General features: G+C 35.0%; 2 protein-coding genes across 3 annotated transcripts; both read left to right on the top strand.

Moving 5' to 3' along the window:
- Window positions 1–10,345: 10,345 nt before the first annotated feature.
- LOC120133809 (DCN1-like protein) lies at window positions 10,346–13,494 on the top strand. Of its 2 annotated transcripts, XM_039150327.1 has the most exons (9): window positions 10,346–10,383; window positions 10,683–10,741; window positions 10,874–10,897; window positions 11,548–11,630; window positions 11,738–11,802; window positions 12,046–12,095; window positions 12,467–12,568; window positions 13,067–13,126; window positions 13,348–13,494. In XM_039150327.1, the coding sequence occupies exons 2-9, from the start codon at window positions 10,697–10,699 to the stop codon at window positions 13,480–13,482; spliced, it is 564 nt and encodes a 187-aa protein (XP_039006258.1). In that variant the 5' UTR covers window positions 10,346–10,383; window positions 10,683–10,696; the 3' UTR covers window positions 13,483–13,494. The 2 variants fall into 2 exon arrangements, with proteins under 2 accessions (XP_039006258.1, XP_039006260.1); XM_039150329.1 differs by lacking the exon at window positions 13,067–13,126.
- A 6,542-nt stretch (window positions 13,495–20,036) lies between these two features.
- Window positions 20,037–21,664, top strand: LOC120133808 (myb family transcription factor IPN2-like). Its single transcript, XM_039150326.1, has 5 exons — window positions 20,037–20,251; window positions 20,341–20,417; window positions 20,596–20,653; window positions 20,772–20,826; window positions 20,934–21,664. Exons 1-5 carry the CDS (start codon window positions 20,083–20,085, stop codon window positions 21,577–21,579), a joined length of 1,005 nt encoding a protein of 334 aa, XP_039006257.1. The 5' UTR covers window positions 20,037–20,082; the 3' UTR covers window positions 21,580–21,664.

The raw sequence follows: 21,664 nt of genomic DNA, 5'->3' as shown, positions 1-21,664 counted from the left end.
CAACTGAACAGATCATAGCAATGTTCAAACTCAAGTTACTAATACATGCCTAACTGAAAATGTTAAAAGTGCACACATAAAATACACATAATGCAAGTTTTGTTAACATATATACTCCTTTTGGTTTGAAAATGTTTGGTTAAGTACCTAGAATTCAATAATTTGTTGTTTGTAGGTTTTAGATGTGTAGGAAGTCTTGTTTGAGCAAATGTTTGGTTTCTGCAGGTTAATCTTAAGTGAGCTGCGTGAAATGGATGTACGGGGTCACAAAGTTGTTGATTCTTGATTCAATAATTGATGAAGAAATAAGAATTATTATTATTTTTTGATTGTTTAATTGATTTGTAAAAGATGATTTGTAAATGTTGATTTGTTTAATTGATGTGTACATAATTTGTGTTGAAATGTAATAGTTGATTTGTTGATTTTCAATCTGCTTTATGTTGAAGGCAAAACAGACTATCGCAACGCGAAATGGCTATCGCAACGAGAAAATCGCAATGCGAAATGAAATTTCGCATTGCGATTTTCTCGTTGCGATAACCATTTTCGCATTGCGATAGTGAAATGAATGTCTAATAAGTGATGACAACTGAACAGATCATAGCAATGTTCAAACTCAAGTTACTAATACATGCCTAACTGAAAATGTTAAAAGTGCACACATAAAATACACATAATGCAAGTTTTGTTAACATATATACTCCTTTTGGTTTGAAAATGTTTGGTTAAGTACCTAGAATTCAATAATTTGCTGTTTGTAGGTTTTAGATGTGTAGGAAGTCTTGTTTGAGCAAATGTTTGGTTTCTGCAGGTTAATCCTTAAGTGAGCTGCGTGAAATGGATGTACGGGGTCACAAAGTTGTTGATTCTTGATTCAATAATTGATGAAGAAATAAGAATTATTATTATTTTTGATTGTTTAATTGATTTGTAAAAGATGATTTGTAAATGTTGATTTGTTTAATTGATGTGTACATAATTTGTGTTGAAATGTAATAGTTGATTTGTTGATTTTCAATCTGCTTTATGTTGAAGGCAAAACAGACTATCGCAACGCGAAATGGCTATCGCAACGAGAAAATCGCAATGCGAAATGAAATTTCGCATTGCGATTTTCTCGTTGCGATAACCATTTTCGCATTGCGATAGTCAAATGAATGTCTAATAAGTGATGACAACTGAACAGATCATAGCAATGTTCAAACTCAAGTTACTAATACATGCCTAACTGAAAATGTTAAAAGTGCACACATAAAATACACATAATGCAAGTTTTGTTAACATATATACTCCTTTTGGTTTGAAAATGTTTGGTTAAGTACCTAGAATTCAATAATAATTGTTAAAAGTTTATGCATGTTAATCCTCGTTGCCTTTTTCATTTCGAATTGCGATTCTATCGTTGCGATTTGCAGTTCGCATTGCGATGGTCAAATGATTGCCTTTCGCAACGCGATTCTGACTTTCGCAACGAGATAATACAGAATCGCAATGCGAGTTTCAAAGTTCGCAACAGGTTTTATTTTCGCAAGCCAAATTTTTTGTGTATGTATATATACGCAGCAGCAATAACTCATAACCTAAATCCCTAAATCGCAACTCATTCCATCTCCATCTATCACTCTCTCCGGCGACATCCGTTCCAATATCCAACGACATCCTTCCCCATCCGGCAACAGGTCTTAGTTTCGCATCTCGTTTATTTAGTTACAACCATGAAATCATCTAATGTTGATCATGTTTGGATAGATTTGTGTTTTGGAGGGTCATGGGAGAATGTTCATGGTGTTTTACAATATATGCCTTTACCCATGAATCTTCAACTAAAACTGTCATTAAAGAAGTTAACTTATGAAACCCTAATGTTACGTGTTTCAAAAAAATTGAATTTAGAGCCCCTAAGTGGATTTAGGCTATCTTATCAGAGAAATGGTAAAGTTTATTTGTTAACCGACAATGAAGATGTTGAACGATTCATTGCTTACATTAATGTTTCAAGTGATGATGTTACATTGTATGTTGTTGAACCTAGAAGTAGTATTGTTGGGTCAGTAGCGGGTAGTAATCAACTAAGTGGGTCTCAAAACCCACAGCCTTTCTCTAATCCAAATCCAAATCAACTTTCAGCACCAAATTCCGGTTTTCGTATTGACCAATTAGACGATGATGAGCCAAGAGAAAAAATTGTGAGTACTAGTCAGTATTCGAAATTTGATCTTGGTCAATACCCGGACTTTGATATTGGTCAATACACGAATTTTGATGATGTTTCAGAAGAAGAAACAGACCCTGCATGTAATGATTTTGATATTGGTCAATACCCGAATTTTGATGATGAAACACCCGTTGTCGAGGAAGATGTTGTTGATGATAATGAGGAGGAAGTTACGACTGTGAATGAACATGTTGAACATCCATTCTGTAATTCATATAATCCTGAAGAAGAAAAAGAAGAAGAAAAAGTCCCCGAAGAAAAGAAAATGCCACGGGAGTATAACTGGAATATGCCAGAATTACTTCAGTTACCGGAAGAAGAGTTGGCAAAGAAAGCAGTTGATTGTTACACAAAAGTTATTCGTATCAAGAAAGATGATTGTTTTGATACAAAGGAAGACTTGAAGATAGATTTGTATACGAAATGTGTGGAAGATGGCTATCAACTAAAAGTTAACAAATCAAGCAAAGATCGTTTCGAAACAAGGTGTACGATTGACAAAAACTGTACGTGGCGTATGATTGCAAAGAGGATAAAAGATTGCGCAATGTTTCAAGTTAGGACCTTTATTGATAAACATACATGTTCAAGAACCCAAGTTTTTCCTCACCATAGACAGGCAAACAAAAAGTGTTGGGTGGTTTTCTGGCTGAGTTAATGTTTTGAATGGCAGGGTATATCGGGGACATGAAATTATGACTGACATGAATGCTCGGTTCAAGATTAGTATATCATATTCTCAAGCTTGGAGAGCCAAATGTTATGCCTTGGAATTGTTGAGGGGGTCGCCAGAAGCATCGTTTGCCCAACTGCCGGCTTATTGTCATAATTTAAAGCTGAAAAATCCTGGGTCGGTAACTCATATCAAAACAGATAGAGATGGACGCTTTGAGTTGTTGTTTATCGCCATTGGTGCTGCGGTTAGTAAATCAATATAATTATGTTGACTCATTTCTGTTAGTTACATGCATTTAAAATTTAAATGATTATATTTCTTGTGTATATTATTTTGTAGATTCGTTCGTTTATTACATGCATGCGCCCAGTTATTATAGTTGACGGAGCACATTTGAAAGGTCGATACCTTGGAGTAAACTTATTAGCAGTAGCCATGGATGCTAACAATGGGATATTGCCAATAGCTTACGGGGTTGGCAAATCTGAAACCTCTGATTCATGGACATGGTTTATGGGGCATCTTAGGGATTGCATAGGTCCTATTAGCAATCTGACAATCATATCCGATAGGGCAAACTCAATTGACAACGCTGTTAGAAGGTGTTTCCCAGATGCTTTTCATGGACTTTGTGGTGTTCATTTGTATAGAAATCTAAAATCAAGGTCTGCTGGTATAAAAAAGCACAAATGGACATACTGGAAGGCTGTAAAGGCTTATCGGGAAGTGGATTTCAATAAGCATATAAACTGTTTAAGACGTGTTTTGCCTCAGTGTGCTCAAACACTAGAAGATGTCGGGTTTGAAAGATGGTCAAGAGTACATCAACTTGGAGCAAGATATGGTTTCATGACGTCTAATAGTGCAGAATCAATTAACGCTCTGAGTCGTCATTCCCGGAAATTACCCATTACTATTTTAATGGAGTTTTTTCGAGCCTCTATTCAATAATGGTACTACAAGAAAAGAAACCATGCAGGTATTATTTCTTTGAATTTACAGGAACATTGGGATATATTTTACTAAGTATTATTTATTTAAATTTACAGGAACATTGGAACATCGTGTTACACCATGGACTGAAAAAAAGATAACGAAACGTGTTGTGAAGTCAACGTCATGGAGAGTTGAACCATGTTCAAACACTTTGTTTGAAGTACTGGATAATAACTTAAATGGGCTTGTCGATCTAAATGCAAGGACGTGTAGTTGTATGAAATGGCAAACATCTGGTTATCCATGTGGCCATGTTATAAAAGTTGCTCTTCATCTAAACCAAGATGATTCAAGCACATACGCTATGGATTGCTACACTACAGAAGTATATCGACAGACTTATGCCGAGATTTTCTACCCTATTTCACATCCTTCTGAGTGGGACATACCAGATGACTTACAAACAGTTTTGCCACCAACCATGGACAGAAGGCTACCTGGCCGACCAAAAAGTCACGATCGTATACCGTCTAAGGGTGAAGAGAAGAAGAGATCGACATGTAGTCGGTGCAAGGAAAGTGGTCATACAAGGTTGACATGTGGATCACCAGTGCCATCACAATCATCTTTTCCTCTACCAAAATATGGATCATCATCAAAATCCAAAGCTCATATGGTGTCAAGAAAAAGGCAATCAAAATCGCAATCATCTTTAAAATCCCAATCACAACTGGCTTCACCTTTTGGGTCTGTTAACTTAGGTGATTTTTAAATGCAAACGTTGTATTATGTAGATTTTGTGTGAACTGTTAACATTTTCAGTTAGGCATGTATTAGTAACTTGAGTTTGAAAATTGCTATGATCTGTTCCAGTTGTTATCACTTAATAGGCAATCATCTTAATGTCCATCGCAACGCGGAAACGACAAAATCACAATGCGAAATGAAAATCGCAACGAGAGAATCGCAATGCGAAATGAAAATCGCAACGAGGGAATCGCAATGCGAAATGAAAATCGCAACGCGAATTTAATTTCGCGTTGCGATTTTCATTTTCGCGTTGCGATTCTCTCGTTGCGATTTTCATTACGCATTGCGATAGTACTTTTTGCCTTCAACATAATGCATATTGAAATCAACAAAATCAACCATTACATTTCAATCAATTAAACAAGCACAAATAAGAATTATGTTAACATCAATTAAACAAATCAACTTTTACAAATCACCTTTTACAAATCAATTAAACAATCAAAAATAAGCAATAATTATTAGAGAAATAACACTTCTACTATTGAATCAAATTTTGCAGCCATACATCATTTTCACGCAGCTCACTTCTGAGATTAACCTGCATAAACCAAACATTTGCTCAAACAACACTTTCTACACATCTAAAACCTACAAACAGCAAATTATTGAATTCTAGGTACTTAACCAAACATTTTCAAACCACAAGCCTATAAACATACTAATTGTTTATGGACATTTTTATAACGCGGATGCAGGTAGGCAGCGTCTCGTATATATCGATCTAGCCATATAATGTCGAAACCACAAGCCTACTGCAGCTCTATCTATATCGGTGGGAGGTAGATACTTTATACTTCCTGTGATCAAACGGTCCAACGCCAAGCATACGAGAGGACCACAATCCCCTCTGGGTCCTTTCGTTTGTTGTGGTGTGGTCTCGTCTCTGCTAACTGTAATATTGAGCTTCTTTGGCTTCTTGTTTCCAGAACGAGTCCAATAATTTATCGCATCCAAGTATTTAGCCAAATAAGAGCTCCATCCCTTAATAATATCTCTTAAATCAGCCAATGATATGTAATTTATCATGCTGTCATATACTATTGCCTTAAGGGATGGGATCTGAAGCTCGACGAGAAGCCAATGGTTACGTTCCAAAACAGGGATAAACACCTGCAATCATAAGTAATAATTCATTCATTTGCGCACTTATTTATGAATACCTTTAAACTCAATCTAAAATAAACACTAACCTTATCGACCTCCCACCATGCAGGATAAAGTTTAGCTTGTCCATTGCCCAACGCAAATGATTCATCTCGTTGATTCTTCAAGTGAACTGCGTTAAAAGCCGTCGGCATTATTGTATACCGTGTATTTCTTTTATTTTCCTTAAGTTTCCTAATTATTAGTAGACGTGACACCCACGCATCGATATGCTGTTTTACAAAAAAATACATATATTAGTGAATTACATTAATTTTAAACAAATTAATCAAATGAAAATATAAGAAAAATATAAGACTTACCCCTCCATCGAAATAGCCATTGTCTTCTACCCCTAATAATACGCCCCACCAAGACCGATCAAGCAACAAATAGATATCATCATTGAGCTTGCATATGTCAGTGAAACACCCCTGGCTTCGCTCGTGTAGATAAAAATCAACTGCGGTCTTAGCCCAAAGGGTGTTATCCAGAATTGTGTCCGGTAGTTGTTTCCTCTCCTCTTCAGATACCGGTATGGTACTGGCCGGTAACTCATACGAGAGCCAACTTGAATCCATCATGTCCGGCATGTCAGAGGGTTTCTCAAGAATCCTACATATGACGCCATGTGAATCGGGCTCTTGAATGGTGGGAGGGACCTCTTCAACGATGACAGTGGCCTCTTGAACGGTGGGAGGGGACTCTCGAGGAATAATAGGGGCCTCTTCAACGATAGGAGTGGACTCTTGAGGGATGATAGGCGAGTCGGGCTTCTTCTTGCGGTGTCTTCGCACTATTGGGGTATACGGAGACTTAATAGCACGTGCACGCCGTCTGATGCGTGAACTCTGTCGTGCAAGAAAAACCCGACGTAAAGCATCCACCTTATCGGTCCGCTAAATAAAAATACAAATATCAGTAAATAAACAGACATGATATTTAAACAGTGAAAACAAAGATAAATATATTTCAAACTTTCAACCAAAAGACAAAACAAAGACAAATACTAACTTCACAGTGTTAAAGTAAAAAGTTTAGCAGTTTTGGCAGCAACCGAATAAATTTACCAAGCAATCTAAGTGAAATGGTTAATTTAAGTGAAATTACGAGTAAATTTATCATCATGTTAAATATGGAAAATCTTAAACTTACCTCGTTGCGTAGAGTATGAACCTCATTCTGCAACGATACTACCATCTCACGTAGAGCGGCAACCTCACCACGTAAAGTAGACACCTCCACACGCCATGCACCATCGTTATCGCGTAGAGTACCGATCTCCTCACGCAAGGCATTGACCTCATCACGTAACTCCCTTGACTCATCCCGTGGAGGTGGAGAACAGGGAGATAGAAGTCGTGGCATCTTTGTCGGTCGCCTATCATGAGGTGATGGTGGAGAAGAGACTCGATGATGTGACGGGATAGGTGATGGCTCTCGTTGTAGAGGTGTATAGTCGGGTCGATCAGGTGATGGCTCTGGGTGAGGTGATGGCTCTCGAAGTGGAGGAAGTGGAGGCTGCTCATCATTCGTGCCATCAAAAAAACGCTGACTAGCTTGCCACCAATCAGTGGCAAGCTCAGCCTCCGTGGGTGTCAGTCTCATTAATGGAGTGTTGGCCTCCTAATAATATAAAAACTAAAACAAAGTTAAACGTCTACTATTAATAACTTGTTTATATATGATAGTATTTGTGTTAACTTACATTATTTATTGTCGCATATGGTATTAAGTCTTCCCAATCCAACATACGTTTCCTCTTCCAGGAAATAGCCCTAGGAATATCATCTGAGGATTTTAATGCATATGTCCGCATGCTGGGGAAAGCCTCGAATATCCAAATCTACAAACAATATAATAACAAACATTAGTAATTGTTAAATAATTAATTATAATTTTGAAAACATTATATAGAAATTCTTACCTTAAAGGCCCAAACAAAGCCTGACAAAGTGTATTTCGACCCATCGCCCCGCAAACATTTGCGGTCATCAAAGGCAGACGACAACTTAGTCCAGGTAGCTTTCCATATATACGAACCCCACGGAAACAGATTCCATGCATTTAGGTCCTCTACCAATAATATTAGCTCCTGAGGAATAGGTTGTCTGGCCTCTCTGCCTAGAAAGCCGGCATACAAAAGTAGTAGAAGGCATACTCGGACAACATCGACGTCATTCATCCGAGTAAAACCATCTTTCTTATTAAACAATTTCTTCATGTCGTCGACGTGTAAGTTCGGCTTCTCTATTGACTCATCAGGAAAAACCCTGGATAACCATGATGGGCGGGTGATATGACGAGTGTACCGGCCTACATCATCGTGTCCGAATCGTAGACCAGTGATTAAGCAGAACTCCTTCCGCCCAAAACAAGTATACGCCGGTGGAAAATGAAACCATATCTCTTCCTCACCACGTTGTATACTGTCAGGTAGATCGCTAGTCATGGTCTGAAGCCACAAATGGGTCAAACTAGCATCTCCACCCGGATGCTGTACTCTCAGCCATGGCCCGAAGCAGGTTTCTTCAAACAATTTTCTTTGTGCAGGTGAAAGCTTCGAAGCAATTGTAGTGGCTAGGCTAACTTTATTCCTTAATGTCAATGAAGCCGAAAAAAATTTCTACAAAAAAACAATAAACATACCAAGTTAGATATACCAAAAATTACACTGTCAAGATATACCAAAAACAAAACAATAAACATAAATAGTAGTTTATTCTTGAAACTAAAATTTGCAACAATGTTTCTGTCTTTTGGTTGAAATGAAAATCGCAACGAGATAATGAGAATCGCAACGCGGAAATGACTATCGCAACGAGAGAATCGCAACGCGAAATGACTATCGCGACCAGACAATCGCAACGCGAAATGAAAATCGCAACCGCGAAATTAAAATCGCAACGCGAAATGAAAATCGCAATGCGAAATGAAAATCGCAATGCGATTTTGTTTTCGCGTTGCGATTTTTATTTCGCGTTGCGATAGTCATTTCCACGTTGCGATTCTCATTCTCGAAACTATTCTTCTTCTGCATTACTTCAACCAAAAGACAAAGCAAAGACAAATACTAACTTCACAGGCTAAACAGTTTAGCAGTATTGACAGCAATCGAATGAATTTAATAAGAAATCTAAGTGAAATGGTTAATCTATTATTGAAATTACCAGTAAACTTATCATCAATCTCAATATGAAAAACCTAAAATAATGCAAAAATTTCAAAATAAAAATAAAAAAAACTAACCCTCGGAGGTTGATTTTCCATTTCTGAATGATTGTGAGGGATTTTTGACTGTGAATGGTTGTGAGGGATTTCGCCGGCGATGGGGACGGAAATCTTCGGAGATGGGGACGGATTTCGCCGTAGAGAGTGAGAGATGGAGATGGGACTGAGTGTTGTGTTTTTGGGTTTGAGGTTATGAGTTGCGTGCGATTACTGTGGACGGTTCATTTTCCGATTTATTAAGAAAAAATACGTGTTTGGAATTTGAAAAAAAAAATACGCGTTAATACGAATGGCGCTAAGTAAATCGCGTTGCGAAAGTCAGTATCGCGTTGCGAAAGTAAGTATCTCGTTGCGATTTTTTATTATCGCATTGCGATAGTCAGTATCGCATTGCGATTTTCCCAATTCGCGTTGCGATTTACTTATTCGCATTGCGAATTTCCCAATTCGCGTTGCGATTTACTTATTCGCATTGCGAATTGGGAAAATCGCAACGATACTGTAGACCATCGCAACGCGATTTTCAACTATCGCATTGCGAAAATGCAACGCGAATTTGCGATAATGGAGATCGCGTTGCGAATTAGCGATCGCATTGCGATTTTGTTAGTCATTTTGACAAATCCGGAAAAAGTTGGTTAAAATCATATATTATATGGGATTTTTGGTCACTGAGGTTATTTTCTCTAAAAATAATTATTAAAATATTAAATGTGTAGTTTACCGCCAACAAACTTGAAATGCTATTATTTTGTAACGAATTTGCAACTTCTTTTTCAATTTTCGATTCACAAATTTTGTTGTTTGTAACAGCATAAACTGAGCAGAGATAGTCGGTCAAGGAGTTGAAGATGCTAACTGAAACGAGGTAGCCTGATATTTTTTATTTTGCGGTTTCACTGTTAATATTCGGGTGTGTCTAGGATTTACTTTTGAAATCACTGTTAACATAGAGCTACTTTTAAAAAGACTGGAAAAGATGGTTTATGTGCAAAGATGAAAACAAAGGAACAACGGATGTGTAAAAGATAGAGATGATTGATTCAGGTTCCTCAATAAAAACCTGTTTGTAAGGCTAAACACGTCTCTTCCCGTGTCCATCAATGTCATTTTTTTCCAGTTATCTTTAGAATTATGGTTTTGTTGTCTATAACAAGATTGAATGTATCAGTGGTTTGCTGCCCTTTTTCAGTTCCTTAGTTCATGTATTTATTCTTATGGTTATTTGATTGTAGTGACCAAATTGTTATCCAAGCATTGAAGGCAGGTAATTGGAATATTATAGGAGCTCTTGGGTCTTTCTTTAGCCAGCGTCGTTTTGAAAGTTATACTATACATTTGGAAGAGCTTTATAAAAGATATAAAGGCAAGCTTTTCTTTCCTCTCTCCTTCCATTTTTTTTATTTCTCATTCTATTTTATAGTTTGCCTTAATAATTTGTGGTTTAATAATTTGTTAGTTTAGTATTGTTGATGGAACGTAACAGAGAATACTGCTGAATTTCTTTCTGTTCTTTGAGATATTGGTGTACTCTTATTTTCATTTCGATGAAATCTGAAATTCATTTCTGCAGCTTACATTCCATTGATTGATACCATGGCTATATTTAGTACCTTATATGACTCCTTTAAAAAATAAAACAAAATACTTACATATGTTATTCAGATCCTAACACAGATATGATACTAGCTGATGGTATTACTCTTCTATGCAACGACCTCCAGGTAGCCTTTTTATCCTTTGAGATTTGTTGTCTGACATATTTTTGACCCCTTTACTTTTCTATTATTTCGTTGGTACATAAATTCATTTGCGATTCAAAATATAAAATAACACGTAGAATCCTTCTTCTGACAGTGGATCCCCAAGATATTGTTATGGTATGTCCGCAGCCTGAAGTACACCTCTTGTGATAAAAATCATAGATTTTTTTTTCACTATCTATATTCTCCTCTTTAGCTTACGTTTTTCTAAAGTTCAAAGTGCTAACTAAAAGTTTCAGAATCCTGCTGATGTTGTTGATTGCTTTTATCATCCTTTCCTTGGAATGCATATGCGTGTTGACTCTGGTCTTTCCTTTTTCTCATCTTGAATTCTATTAGTTTCAAGTTCTATATTTCACTAGAATAATAGTCTTCAGTAATGGTGATGTGGCTTTTCTAAATTATGTTTGAAGTAACTGGTTGGACTTAAACAATTTGCGATTTAGAGGGTTGTGGAAGGAGGATTTTGGCTTTAGCAAAGGCTAATGAGTTGGCTAGCATAGTTCTGAAATTTTCATTCATCGATGCTGGTTAGCATGGTTGTCCAAAGCCCTAACTCCTGTTATGATGATTGGTGACTTGAGAAAGTGACAATGGTGGGTACTTGAGGTTAAATGTTGCGTTAAACTATTAAAGTAAATTTGGACATTATCATAGACAGTTAAATCTTCTAGGAGGTTTCACATGATGTCAGTGGATATTTAGAAGTTCCTATCTGGTTCCAATATTTTGTGGACACTTGTGCTAATATTGGCGGAAAATTGCAGTTAGTTGTTTCATGGCACATGAAGGCTTCTACCATGTGTGAATATTCCAAGGAAGAGTTTTTCACTGGTTTGCAGGCACTAGGGTGGGCATCTCTGTCTTTTTGTAATTTCCCAACCTGAAATGAAATTAGATTCAATACCGACCTACTGTAATGTGATTCTGATAGAAATTTAAAAAATTTCATGGCAGGATAGATTCATTGGAGAAGTTTATTCAGAGGATATCATTTATGCGCTCTGAGCTGAAAGATGAGCGTATGTTCAGTGCACCATAGAGTTTAATTTTCAGTATCCAACAAGAAAATATTTGAACATGTTAAGCATGTTGCGTTTAGCAGAAGAAGTGCCTTCTATATAGATATATTTAGACAATCAGCTTTTTTATTTTTTTCTTTTAACCCTCCAAATTAGTTATGTATATTAATATGTTGTGATTCATATGCAGAACTTATTTGTGTGATGCAAGCTTGTTTTCGTCTTTGCTTATTGTAACTGCAGAAAAGTTTCGTGAGATATATAACTTTGCATTTGGCTGGGCAAAAGAAAAGGTAGGCTATCCTTTCATGTCAACTGTCCACAATAGAAATTTTCTAATCTCTAGGCAGAAGAACAATTTGCTGTTATTAGTTTCATTAATCTGAATTAGACTACTTTTTTCTGGCATGGTGTTTCTTTTTGCATGGCAGCAGTTACCGCCTCACATGATTCTCCTTGTTTGAGCAGTTGGGAATGTTTATGTTACAAAAATGAAGTTTCAGCCTTTAGATTACTTGTCTAGCTATATATTTAGTTATAAAATTACTTTAAAACGTGAATTAACACAGTCAGAAGATCCACTAGAATGTTAATCTGGTGGAAGAATACATTCACCTATATAATACCTTTATGCAGGAACTTAATAATTTATTTTCTGCCTCAAGGTCAGAAATCTTTGGCATTGGACACTGCCATTGGTATGTGGCAATTGCTCTTTGCTGAGATGCAGTGGCCATTGGTTGACCATTGGTGCCAGTTTTTACAGGTACCTTAAAAGCATATACTTCTCTTCCTAATCCTGTTTGGAATTCTGTAATATGCTGTGAAAAATATAGTCATTTTGAACTGACCTGCAATATTGCTTGAGATAATAATTATATGGTATGGTTTTCCTCGTATAAATTTAACTTAGAGAATGAACACCGTGATAAGAAACTTTGCTGTGAAAAGGTGATAATGCATAATCTCTATGTTACCAAAGGCTTAATGTTCTACCTTAAGTAAATCTTTTGATAGCTGGATTAGTAGGAATTTCTTTAGACTGAAATTATGGCTGAAAATTTTAAAAGAATCAGGATCTTGGGGTGCTATTTCATTCTTTCATCAAAGGTACATATGTTGCATGATGATTATCTCCATAAAATTGAATGTACTATCCTCATTTGTAAAGTTCTGTCAGATATGGAATTTCATGAGGTTTTGTATTTCTTCCACCTTGGTTAGTTCTTTAATTGTATTTGTGCTTTGATGCCGCTTGAACCAGGCCCGACATAATAAAGCGATCTCTCAGGACACGTGGTCTCAACTTTTGGTGCTTGCTAGAGTAAGTTAAAGGCTTCAATTCAGTGTCTTGGATATCAACTGTATTCTATCATCAACCGCACATTAGATTAATAACTTCACGCTACCTGACTTGCTGCAAATCGAGTGAAAGTGTTTATGCATTGCTATGTCGTTCAGATTTGGGTGTACGTACATCTAAGAGTTTGGTTTCATCATAATTCAAAACATGATAATTTGTTTTAATGTGTTTTTATCATGCAGACGATGGACCTTGCACTATCAAATTACGATGCCGAGGGTGCATGGCCCTGTCTTATAGATGAATTTGTGGAATACTTGAACGAGAATGGCATCATTCAAAATGGTGAGTCTAGTGATTCGACCCAAAAACGATAAAAGGGACTGCTAGGAGATAACATCATTGCGTGGAATTTGTTTCAACTTTCTGGAAAATAAGATGCAAAATACCTTGTGTAGTGACAATTGGTACACAATGCATAATTTTTAGTTTGATGGGACTGATAGTATCGTTTTATGCATTTGCAAAAGGAATATATTCATTCTAAAAGAATAATTTCTCCAAAGCAAAAAAAAAAAGATGCTTGAAATTCAAGCAAACATGGCCTTAATACTAAGCCACCCAACCTTTTCCCCCTTGGCTTATGGCTTCCAACACAACTAACTTAACACTAAACTTCAACTTGCTTGATTATTTTATAAAGGGACAAAAATTATACCATACCAGTCTAAAGAGGAATCTCCAAATGTAATTGACGTTCCTCCTTTTTCTTAAATATGATTAAATAATATTGGTTTGACATCAATCAATGGGATTTCTTAAAACTATATGGATGTAGTAAGTTGAACATTTAGTGTCATCATATATGTATATGAAAAGTTTTATGAACCCATGTTCTTGTACAAATTGTGAATGTAGGACCAATTGATATCGAGGATGTCAATAGTTTAAGTTCACAGAAATGGGGTTTACATTTGAATACCCAATAAGCTGTTTGTTGAGGTGATAGTAGTTTTGCCTCTATAAGCATGAATATACATATTTAAATTCATATAAATATATGCCGAGAAGGTTTTATCTTAAATGTTTTTTATCAGATTTAGATTAATCACAAATTAACCATCACTTTCTCACTTTGTAACCTACGTGTGAAACAATCACACGCTAAGTCTATGACTTAGTGAGGCATATAAACATATAATAGAAAAATCTAACTTATAATCATGCATGAACAATTACTACTATCATATCATACACCAACATATTTCTATTCATATATCAAATCCACACATGTACATATATGATTATCTTCTTTCTTATCATTATCCTATTATTATCATTAATACCTTTATCGTATAATCATATACTTATCATTTATACCCATCATATATTATTTCATAAAGAAATACACTTAACATCATATAATTCATGTAATACAGTTCATATAACTAAAAACATATAACCTTTCATATAGCCAATACACACATATACATATACCATTATCAATATATCATGCACTAACCAAGCAATACTCCAATACATGAATCCTGTAATTTATTCCATATAACAAATTACATGTACATATCACATTCAGTATATCTGATTAATCTTTTTATTAGCCCATGTACACCTGTGAGAACTTAAGGAATGTGAGTACATTGAGGTTGTGCACTATTTCTGTCACCACAGCTCATATAAGTCCCACTGAGTAGCATATGAATTTTGTCTCGAATGACCTATGTATTTTTCCCGAAGGACCGCGTAGACCCTCGACTCTTGACATGCCAACTATACAGATAGCTCTCGTATCATATAACATGGGCATCTTTCTTATGCTTCATATATTCATGTATTTACTTTCACATTGCTCATCACATAGACATGTATTCTCATATGTTCACATAATTTGGATCTCATATACATATAGTCACGAAGATCACTTTTCCATAGCTTATATCAACTTTTCATGTCATTTCACTCTTCTTGTTACATTGTTTATATCTTATTCTTATATCTTCTCATAAACATATATTCACATATACATGTCATTTCATTATCCTTATTATTATTCTTATCACAACCATTAACCCCTTTTTCTTACCATATACATATCATATACCATGAAACAAACATGCCATCATGTAATTTCTATAACATATTTCATATAGCCTCATATATCACTTCACATAGATACATACTCAAATACTCATAGTTACATAGTACTTAAATTATTCCTATTTACATCATTCATGGTCATATAACTTCCATCACAAATTCACTTATTTTATCCCTTGTTCTCATATGTTCATATTTATCATATAACACATAACATATGTCATATTTATAAACATATATCTTATACTATATGTGCATATCATCATTTTATATTCAAATTTCTTAAGTGATATATTATTCTCAGTTCATTCTATAATTCAATCTTATCTAGTTTTCTTCAATTCTCTATAAATCATATAACTTTAATGCACTAATTCTCATAATTACTCATATTGCTATGTACTTGCCTATGTTTCTATTATTTATATAACATTTACACATGTTTACCTAGTTCAGTTTCACATAACTTATCACCTATACAAGTCTTCTAATAAATTATCATCAAAAGCTCCTATAACGTCTTCCTATGGTTTTATAGATCTTTACCATATATCTTATTTATTATAAGTTTATTTAAGCATATACATCTTTCCCATATAATTTATCTTACATGTTCATATAATCACTTCTATCAATGTTTCCTAATATATATATTATTCTCATATTGTTCTATAGGTCAATGCTATTTAACTTATCTCACTTTTTATTTAATCCCTTAAGTTGAATATACTAATTCCCTTATTTCTAAATCAAGTAATTTATATCTTGTTTCATATTTTATGTCACTTTCTCTTGTTATCACATAAGTCATTGGTATTTTGCATAATTCACGATCCTATAACTTATATCCCATGTTCATATAGCTCATATAGCATTTTTCCTATAATACATAAATCATTGCCATATAACACTTATCATATAAATTCATACCACATAACATGTAATACGAACAAAGCATATTCACGTAATATCAAACATAATCATACTTCTAATCATACAATCATATATTCAACATATTGGAAACAGACTTGTCACAAGTCCAATTTCCATATACAATACGTATATTCTAATAATACGCACTCACCTGGCCTCACTAGTCAATACCGATCTCTTATCTTTTCCCTTGATCGGTCTTACTTGTCAATGGTTCCGGAACTCGTTTAGGCTATGTATCTACATAATTACACAATTTAAGGCAATTATTAGATGTCTACACCTTGTAATTCGATACTAACAACTTAAACAAACTTAATAAACCAATATTCACTTTTTCCTTTAGGGGGTATCGATACCCTCCTTAGGGTATCGGTACCCTCATTGCATTCTGGAATTTTTCGTTTGAGAGGGTATCGGTACCTGTTGAATGGGTACCGATACCCCTAGCCCAAAAATCACATTTTCATTATGAAAATTACTTCATTTCAGCTCAATCACTTCATATATCATTCCCTTTTATATTCTTAATTTACATACACATGCGTAAACTTACCTATACTCCTTTATCACATCTTTAACCTCAAAATCCTATCCTCCATATATAATTCAAGAATTACACTCGATTTTCAACTTGTTCCAAATTCAATTCTATTGCTTCTAACTTTTTAATTAAACCCTTGACAAGTCAAATTCAACCTCAAAATCTATTAACTCCTTTTATCTCAATAATTCACTTAAAAACTCCTTTTACTTAATCTATCCTAACTCTGTCATCTTTTGATTTAAATTTGAGTTAAGCTTTCTTTAAGCTTAAGTATACTCTAATGATCATAACCAACTCAAAAATTCAACAAGAAATTAACTATCTGGAAAACTCACCTTTGCTTGGAGCTCATGGCCACGATGGAGAAGAAGAGAACCCACTCTCCAGACTCTTCTTTCATTTTTCTCCATTTCCCACGTTTATCATCCTATATAAAGGGAAAATAAAAATCTTTCTTATCAAATTACCATTATACCCTTCAAACTTTCCATAATTACCATCTAATCATATTGAAATATTCCTATTTAAGTCATTAAACTTTTAACTTGTTTCAAAATCGAGCACATAATTTTAAAAAATTGCAATTTAGTCACTGACCCTGATTTTGGGATATTACACTCTCATTTTAAAAATTTATTACTTCTTTACCTAATTTATCTATATATACCCTTTTCATAAACTATTTATTAAAATAACACATTCTGAAGATTATTTATAAAAATAGTATTCATTTGTGTACGAAGAATAGAGGTAAGGTTTTAGAGTTCTGGGGTTTAGGATTAGATCCTCTTAAATTAAGGGTTTATGGGGAATGACTAGGTTTAAGTTCGGATGTAAAACATCCAACTTTAGAAATATTTTCCATTACTATCAATTAAATTAAGTATTTTATAAAAGATTTAGAGAGAATTATTAATAAAAATGGAATGATGAAAAGGAAAACACATAAATCCATAATATTCATTATAATGCATCAGAGATTAATAACATACAATGGAAATCGACGTGAAGATACTTAGAGAAATAGAAACTATCAATATGAGTCATACAGAAGCAATCGACTACATCACATACATTTTGCATTATTGGATGCGATAATTAAGTACTTGACAGAGATTGTGTGCCTCAGTTACCCAATAATAATTTAGATATCGATTGTAAGTGTCGTTACACATACAAAGCGTATGTTCTGGTGGCTTGAGGTTCACTTTTATCCATAAATCTTCCGGTACCTCTCAACAGTACATAACAATATATAATCCTGAATCAACGTATAAGATGTTAAGGTTAAACATAACCCGATAAAAGTGTTGGTCTGAGACCAAGGGTGGCAATCGTAAATGTGCATGTTTACTATCTGGAATATAACATCACTATTAGCATCATCCTAAAATGCTAGATAGGCCAATCAAAGACGCATGAAATCAAGAACAGAATGCTCAACAACATATTTTATGATCTTAAAAATTATGTCAATTGGAAGATCACCTAAAATTGACTTATCAACCATGGAGAAAAAGCATAACGTTAGCAAAATGATTCGGTAAGGTAAAGAAAATATGGAATAAAGAGAACAAAAACTCCAAGAGCCTCTTTTATAAGCATTCAAAAGTGTGAAAATTGCTCGCCTTAATCATAGTACAAAACCCTTTTATTACCTCGAAAATTAGAAAATAGAGATTCTCTGACTATTTGGAAAATGCATTTTAACATAAGCATTTCTCATTTTGTTAAAAAAAAAAAGGACTCTCTACACATCAGTCATGTATAGTCATTTTTTTATAATTTCTTTTACAATTTTGGGAGGGGTTTGGGCTTTGAAATATGATGGTGTAGTGTTTCAAAGTTTTTGAGGATTATCATGTAATTTTTTTTCTTAAATGTTTTGATCTCATCTATGAAAAAAAGGTTTATAAGATAATTTAGTTGAAATGTAGTAAAATATTTTTGCATCCATAAGTCTCGATTTCCTTTGCATTTTCATTGAATATTGGGAATTTTAAAGATTTTAGGGGATTAGGGTGATGGCCGATTAGGGGTGGTCGACGATGGGTACATGGGTGCTCGGCGATGACGGCAGTGACCTAGATGATCGGAGGCGGAGGCAATCAGTATGGGTAGAGGAGGAGTTTGGAATTAGAGTTTTTAAAATTTTTAGGGTTTTTTTATATTTAAGAAAAAATTAAGGTTTTTTTTCTCCAAAAAGTACAATTTTAATTTTTTTAGTTTAAATAAAATTTTAAAATTATATAAACATGATAAGTGTCATTTAATGGATTTTGTTAACAACCATTACCACGTAGATACCTAAATAATAACGTTGGTAACACCAAACACCTAAATTGATCAAAAAAGGTTTAAACATCTAAATAAAAAAAATATCATTTTAGCACTTTTTAAGTCTTATTCTTTTAAGATAACCTGGAAGAAAAGTTGAAGGGTCCAAGATGTAAATTGGTGCATGATGTTATTAAATTAAGAGGGATGGGGGTGGATTACTTCAAACTTGTCAGTTTCTTTAGATATTTAAGTACAGAGGCAAAAGAAATGAAAACGAAAACACAGAAGAGACAAGAAATGGAAAGAAAAAAAATGAGCTTGATTAAAGAGCAGCAAAACTATGATTTAATGCTTGATTACTTAGTAAAGCTTTGGCTAAGAATCTGTTAATCATAAGATTTTGCAGTTAAGAGTGATGATAATCTTTTTTCCTTGGCAATGACATAAAGTACATGTCTTTGTTTCTCCATGTACATTTCAATTTCATTCTAACCTAAAAAGGGGAATTGTACCATAAGACCAACAAAATGGGTCATCCACATAGCATGTGAGAAGATTTTAGTTAATAATAGTTAATGAGAGACGGATGCTTATTACATTTTGTATGGTCCTCATGATGATTGCATGAGGTGTCTCACTCATATCCTATTACTCAAAGAACTTTCACATGCAATTGAAGAATAACTCCGTAAAGTTATGCTCTTCTTTTCATGAAGATGATGACAATGGAAGATAGATTACTTAAAAACATTAGTTATTAACGATATCATTATTTTTATTATATTACTTAAAAACATTACTTAATATTTGTTGAGAAATTTATTCGTTAAAATTAAGTGTGCAATAAGGATCAATCTAAATTAATTAGAACAAAATAGAACCGATAGAAAAAAAAAAGGCTGGTGCATGTTAGAATAGGCGGCACGTTTAATATATAGACATATATGTTTAATGAAAATGATAGTCTTATAAATTTGGATTTTCTTTTCTATGAGGAGAGCTGTTCCCAAAACCCCTCTTATCTTCTTCTTCTTCAACCCTAAAAAAAATCTCCATATTTGCATATCGCATTTCTTCTGGAATCTCAATCTCTTGTGAGAGAATGTTCCAACCAAAGAAGCCCTCAACTATGAGTTCCCACGACAGAACCATGTGTGTTCAACCCGATTCTGGTCTCGTGCTAACCACCGACCCCAAACCCCGCCTGCGTTGGACCGTGGAGCTCCATGAACGTTTCGTCGACGCCGTTACTCAGCTCGGAGGACCTGACAGTAGGCACACCACTTCCCTTTTTCATCCTTCAATACAATTCTATCCATTTCTTAATATATATGATCAATTGCATAACTTTGACACACAGAGGCCACTCCCAAAGCAATCATGAGAGTTATGGGTGTGAAGGGTCTTACACTTTACCACCTCAAGAGCCATCTCCAGGTTTGAATGCAACCATCTGCATATCGTTTCGTTCTTGCTTTTTCTCTTCTTCTAGAGCACTTTTTGAGATCTTCTCTTCTCTATGTAGGGTTGCCTTGATTTCACTTTTCTTTTCTTCTTATCTGGTTTCTCTTTTTTCCTTTGCTTCTTTTTTGTTATATTCTTGTTTCTGGATCAAAAATTCAGGCTTGGAAAGCAACCGCACAAGGAATTCAATGATCACTCTATACAAGATGGTAAAGACCTGCTGGACTCTTCTTTCTATAGGGTTTTCTTTAATCAACGATTAAACATCTACTTTGCAACTTTTTTAGTTAAATAGTTTATTGTTTCTTTTCCTATTTTCGTGGCTAGATCTTCAAAGAAATACTGCATCTTCATCTGGCATGATGGCTCGTAGCATGAACGAGTAAGTACTGATTGATTTCTATTGATTTAAGGGTTTCTCTCCCTCTCTTATCTTCATGTATGTTTTTAAGTGTATATAAAAGCAGTATCTCACACATGTGCCCTCAGGATGCAAATGGAAGTGCAGAGAAGACTTCATGAGCAACCGGAGGTTCAAAGGCACCTTCAACTGAGGATTGAGGCTCAAGGAAAGTATATGCAGTCCATATTGGAAAAAGCTTGCCAATCCCTAGCTGGCGAAACCATGGCTGCAGCAGGAGACTATAAGGGTACTACTGTGGGAGCGATGAAAGATTTCAACTTCCCACCATTTCAAGACCTCAATATATACGGAGACGATCAGCTTGATCTTCAACACAACATGGAAAGATCAGCATCACTTGATGGACACTTCATGCCGAATAGTGACGACATTTGCCTTGGAAAGAAGAGGCATAGCCCTTACAGCGGAAGCGGGAAGAGTCCTTTGATTTGGTCTGACGAGCTCCTCCAACTGCAAGACCTGGGAACAGCTCCATCATCGTGTATAGGACCTCAAGATGACCCTTTCAAAGCTGAAATGATTCAAATCGGACCACCTTCTATTGATACTAGTGCTGACATTTACGTCGCAAAGTCGGTTCTTTCTGGCAATGACATAGGAGGTGAGAAGAAATCGTCGAAGTCAGAAAGGCCATCGCCGAGAAGAGCACCATTCCAAACAGAGAGGATGAACCATAATATAGCACAAGGGAGGAATTCAACATTTGGATAATCATTTGTAAAAAAAATGATTTATTAGACCTTAAGTGACAATTAATTATGCTCGGATGAGTTTGATATTTCACTAGGGTTATGGT

This window comes from Hibiscus syriacus, unplaced genomic scaffold (genome assembly GCF_006381635.1).
Source record: "Hibiscus syriacus cultivar Baekdansim isolate YM2019G1 unplaced genomic scaffold, ASM638163v2 tig00110596_pilon, whole genome shotgun sequence".
Taxonomy (NCBI): Eukaryota; Viridiplantae; Streptophyta; class Magnoliopsida; order Malvales; family Malvaceae; genus Hibiscus; species Hibiscus syriacus.
This window is presented reverse-complemented; position numbering and strand designations above follow the sequence as displayed.

Excerpts from the sequence above, each read along its gene's own strand:
- LOC120133808 (XM_039150326.1), top strand. The coding sequence starts at position 20,083 with ATGTTCCAACCAAAGAAGCCCTCAACTATGAGTTCCCACGACAGAACC. Across the intron at positions 20,252-20,340 it reads TCAGCTCGGAGGACCTGACA|AGGCCACTCCCAAAGCAATC; the intron begins GTAGGCACACCA and ends TTTGACACACAG. Across the intron at positions 20,418-20,595 it reads ACCTCAAGAGCCATCTCCAG|AAATTCAGGCTTGGAAAGCA; the intron begins GTTTGAATGCAA and ends TTTCTGGATCAA.
- LOC120133809 (XM_039150327.1), top strand. The coding sequence starts at position 10,697 with ATGATACTAGCTGATGGTATTACTCTTCTATGCAACGACCTCCAG. Across the intron at positions 12,569-13,066 it reads ATTGGTGCCAGTTTTTACAG|GCCCGACATAATAAAGCGAT; the intron begins GTACCTTAAAAG and ends CGCTTGAACCAG. Across the intron at positions 13,127-13,347 it reads AACTTTTGGTGCTTGCTAGA|ACGATGGACCTTGCACTATC; the intron begins GTAAGTTAAAGG and ends TTTATCATGCAG.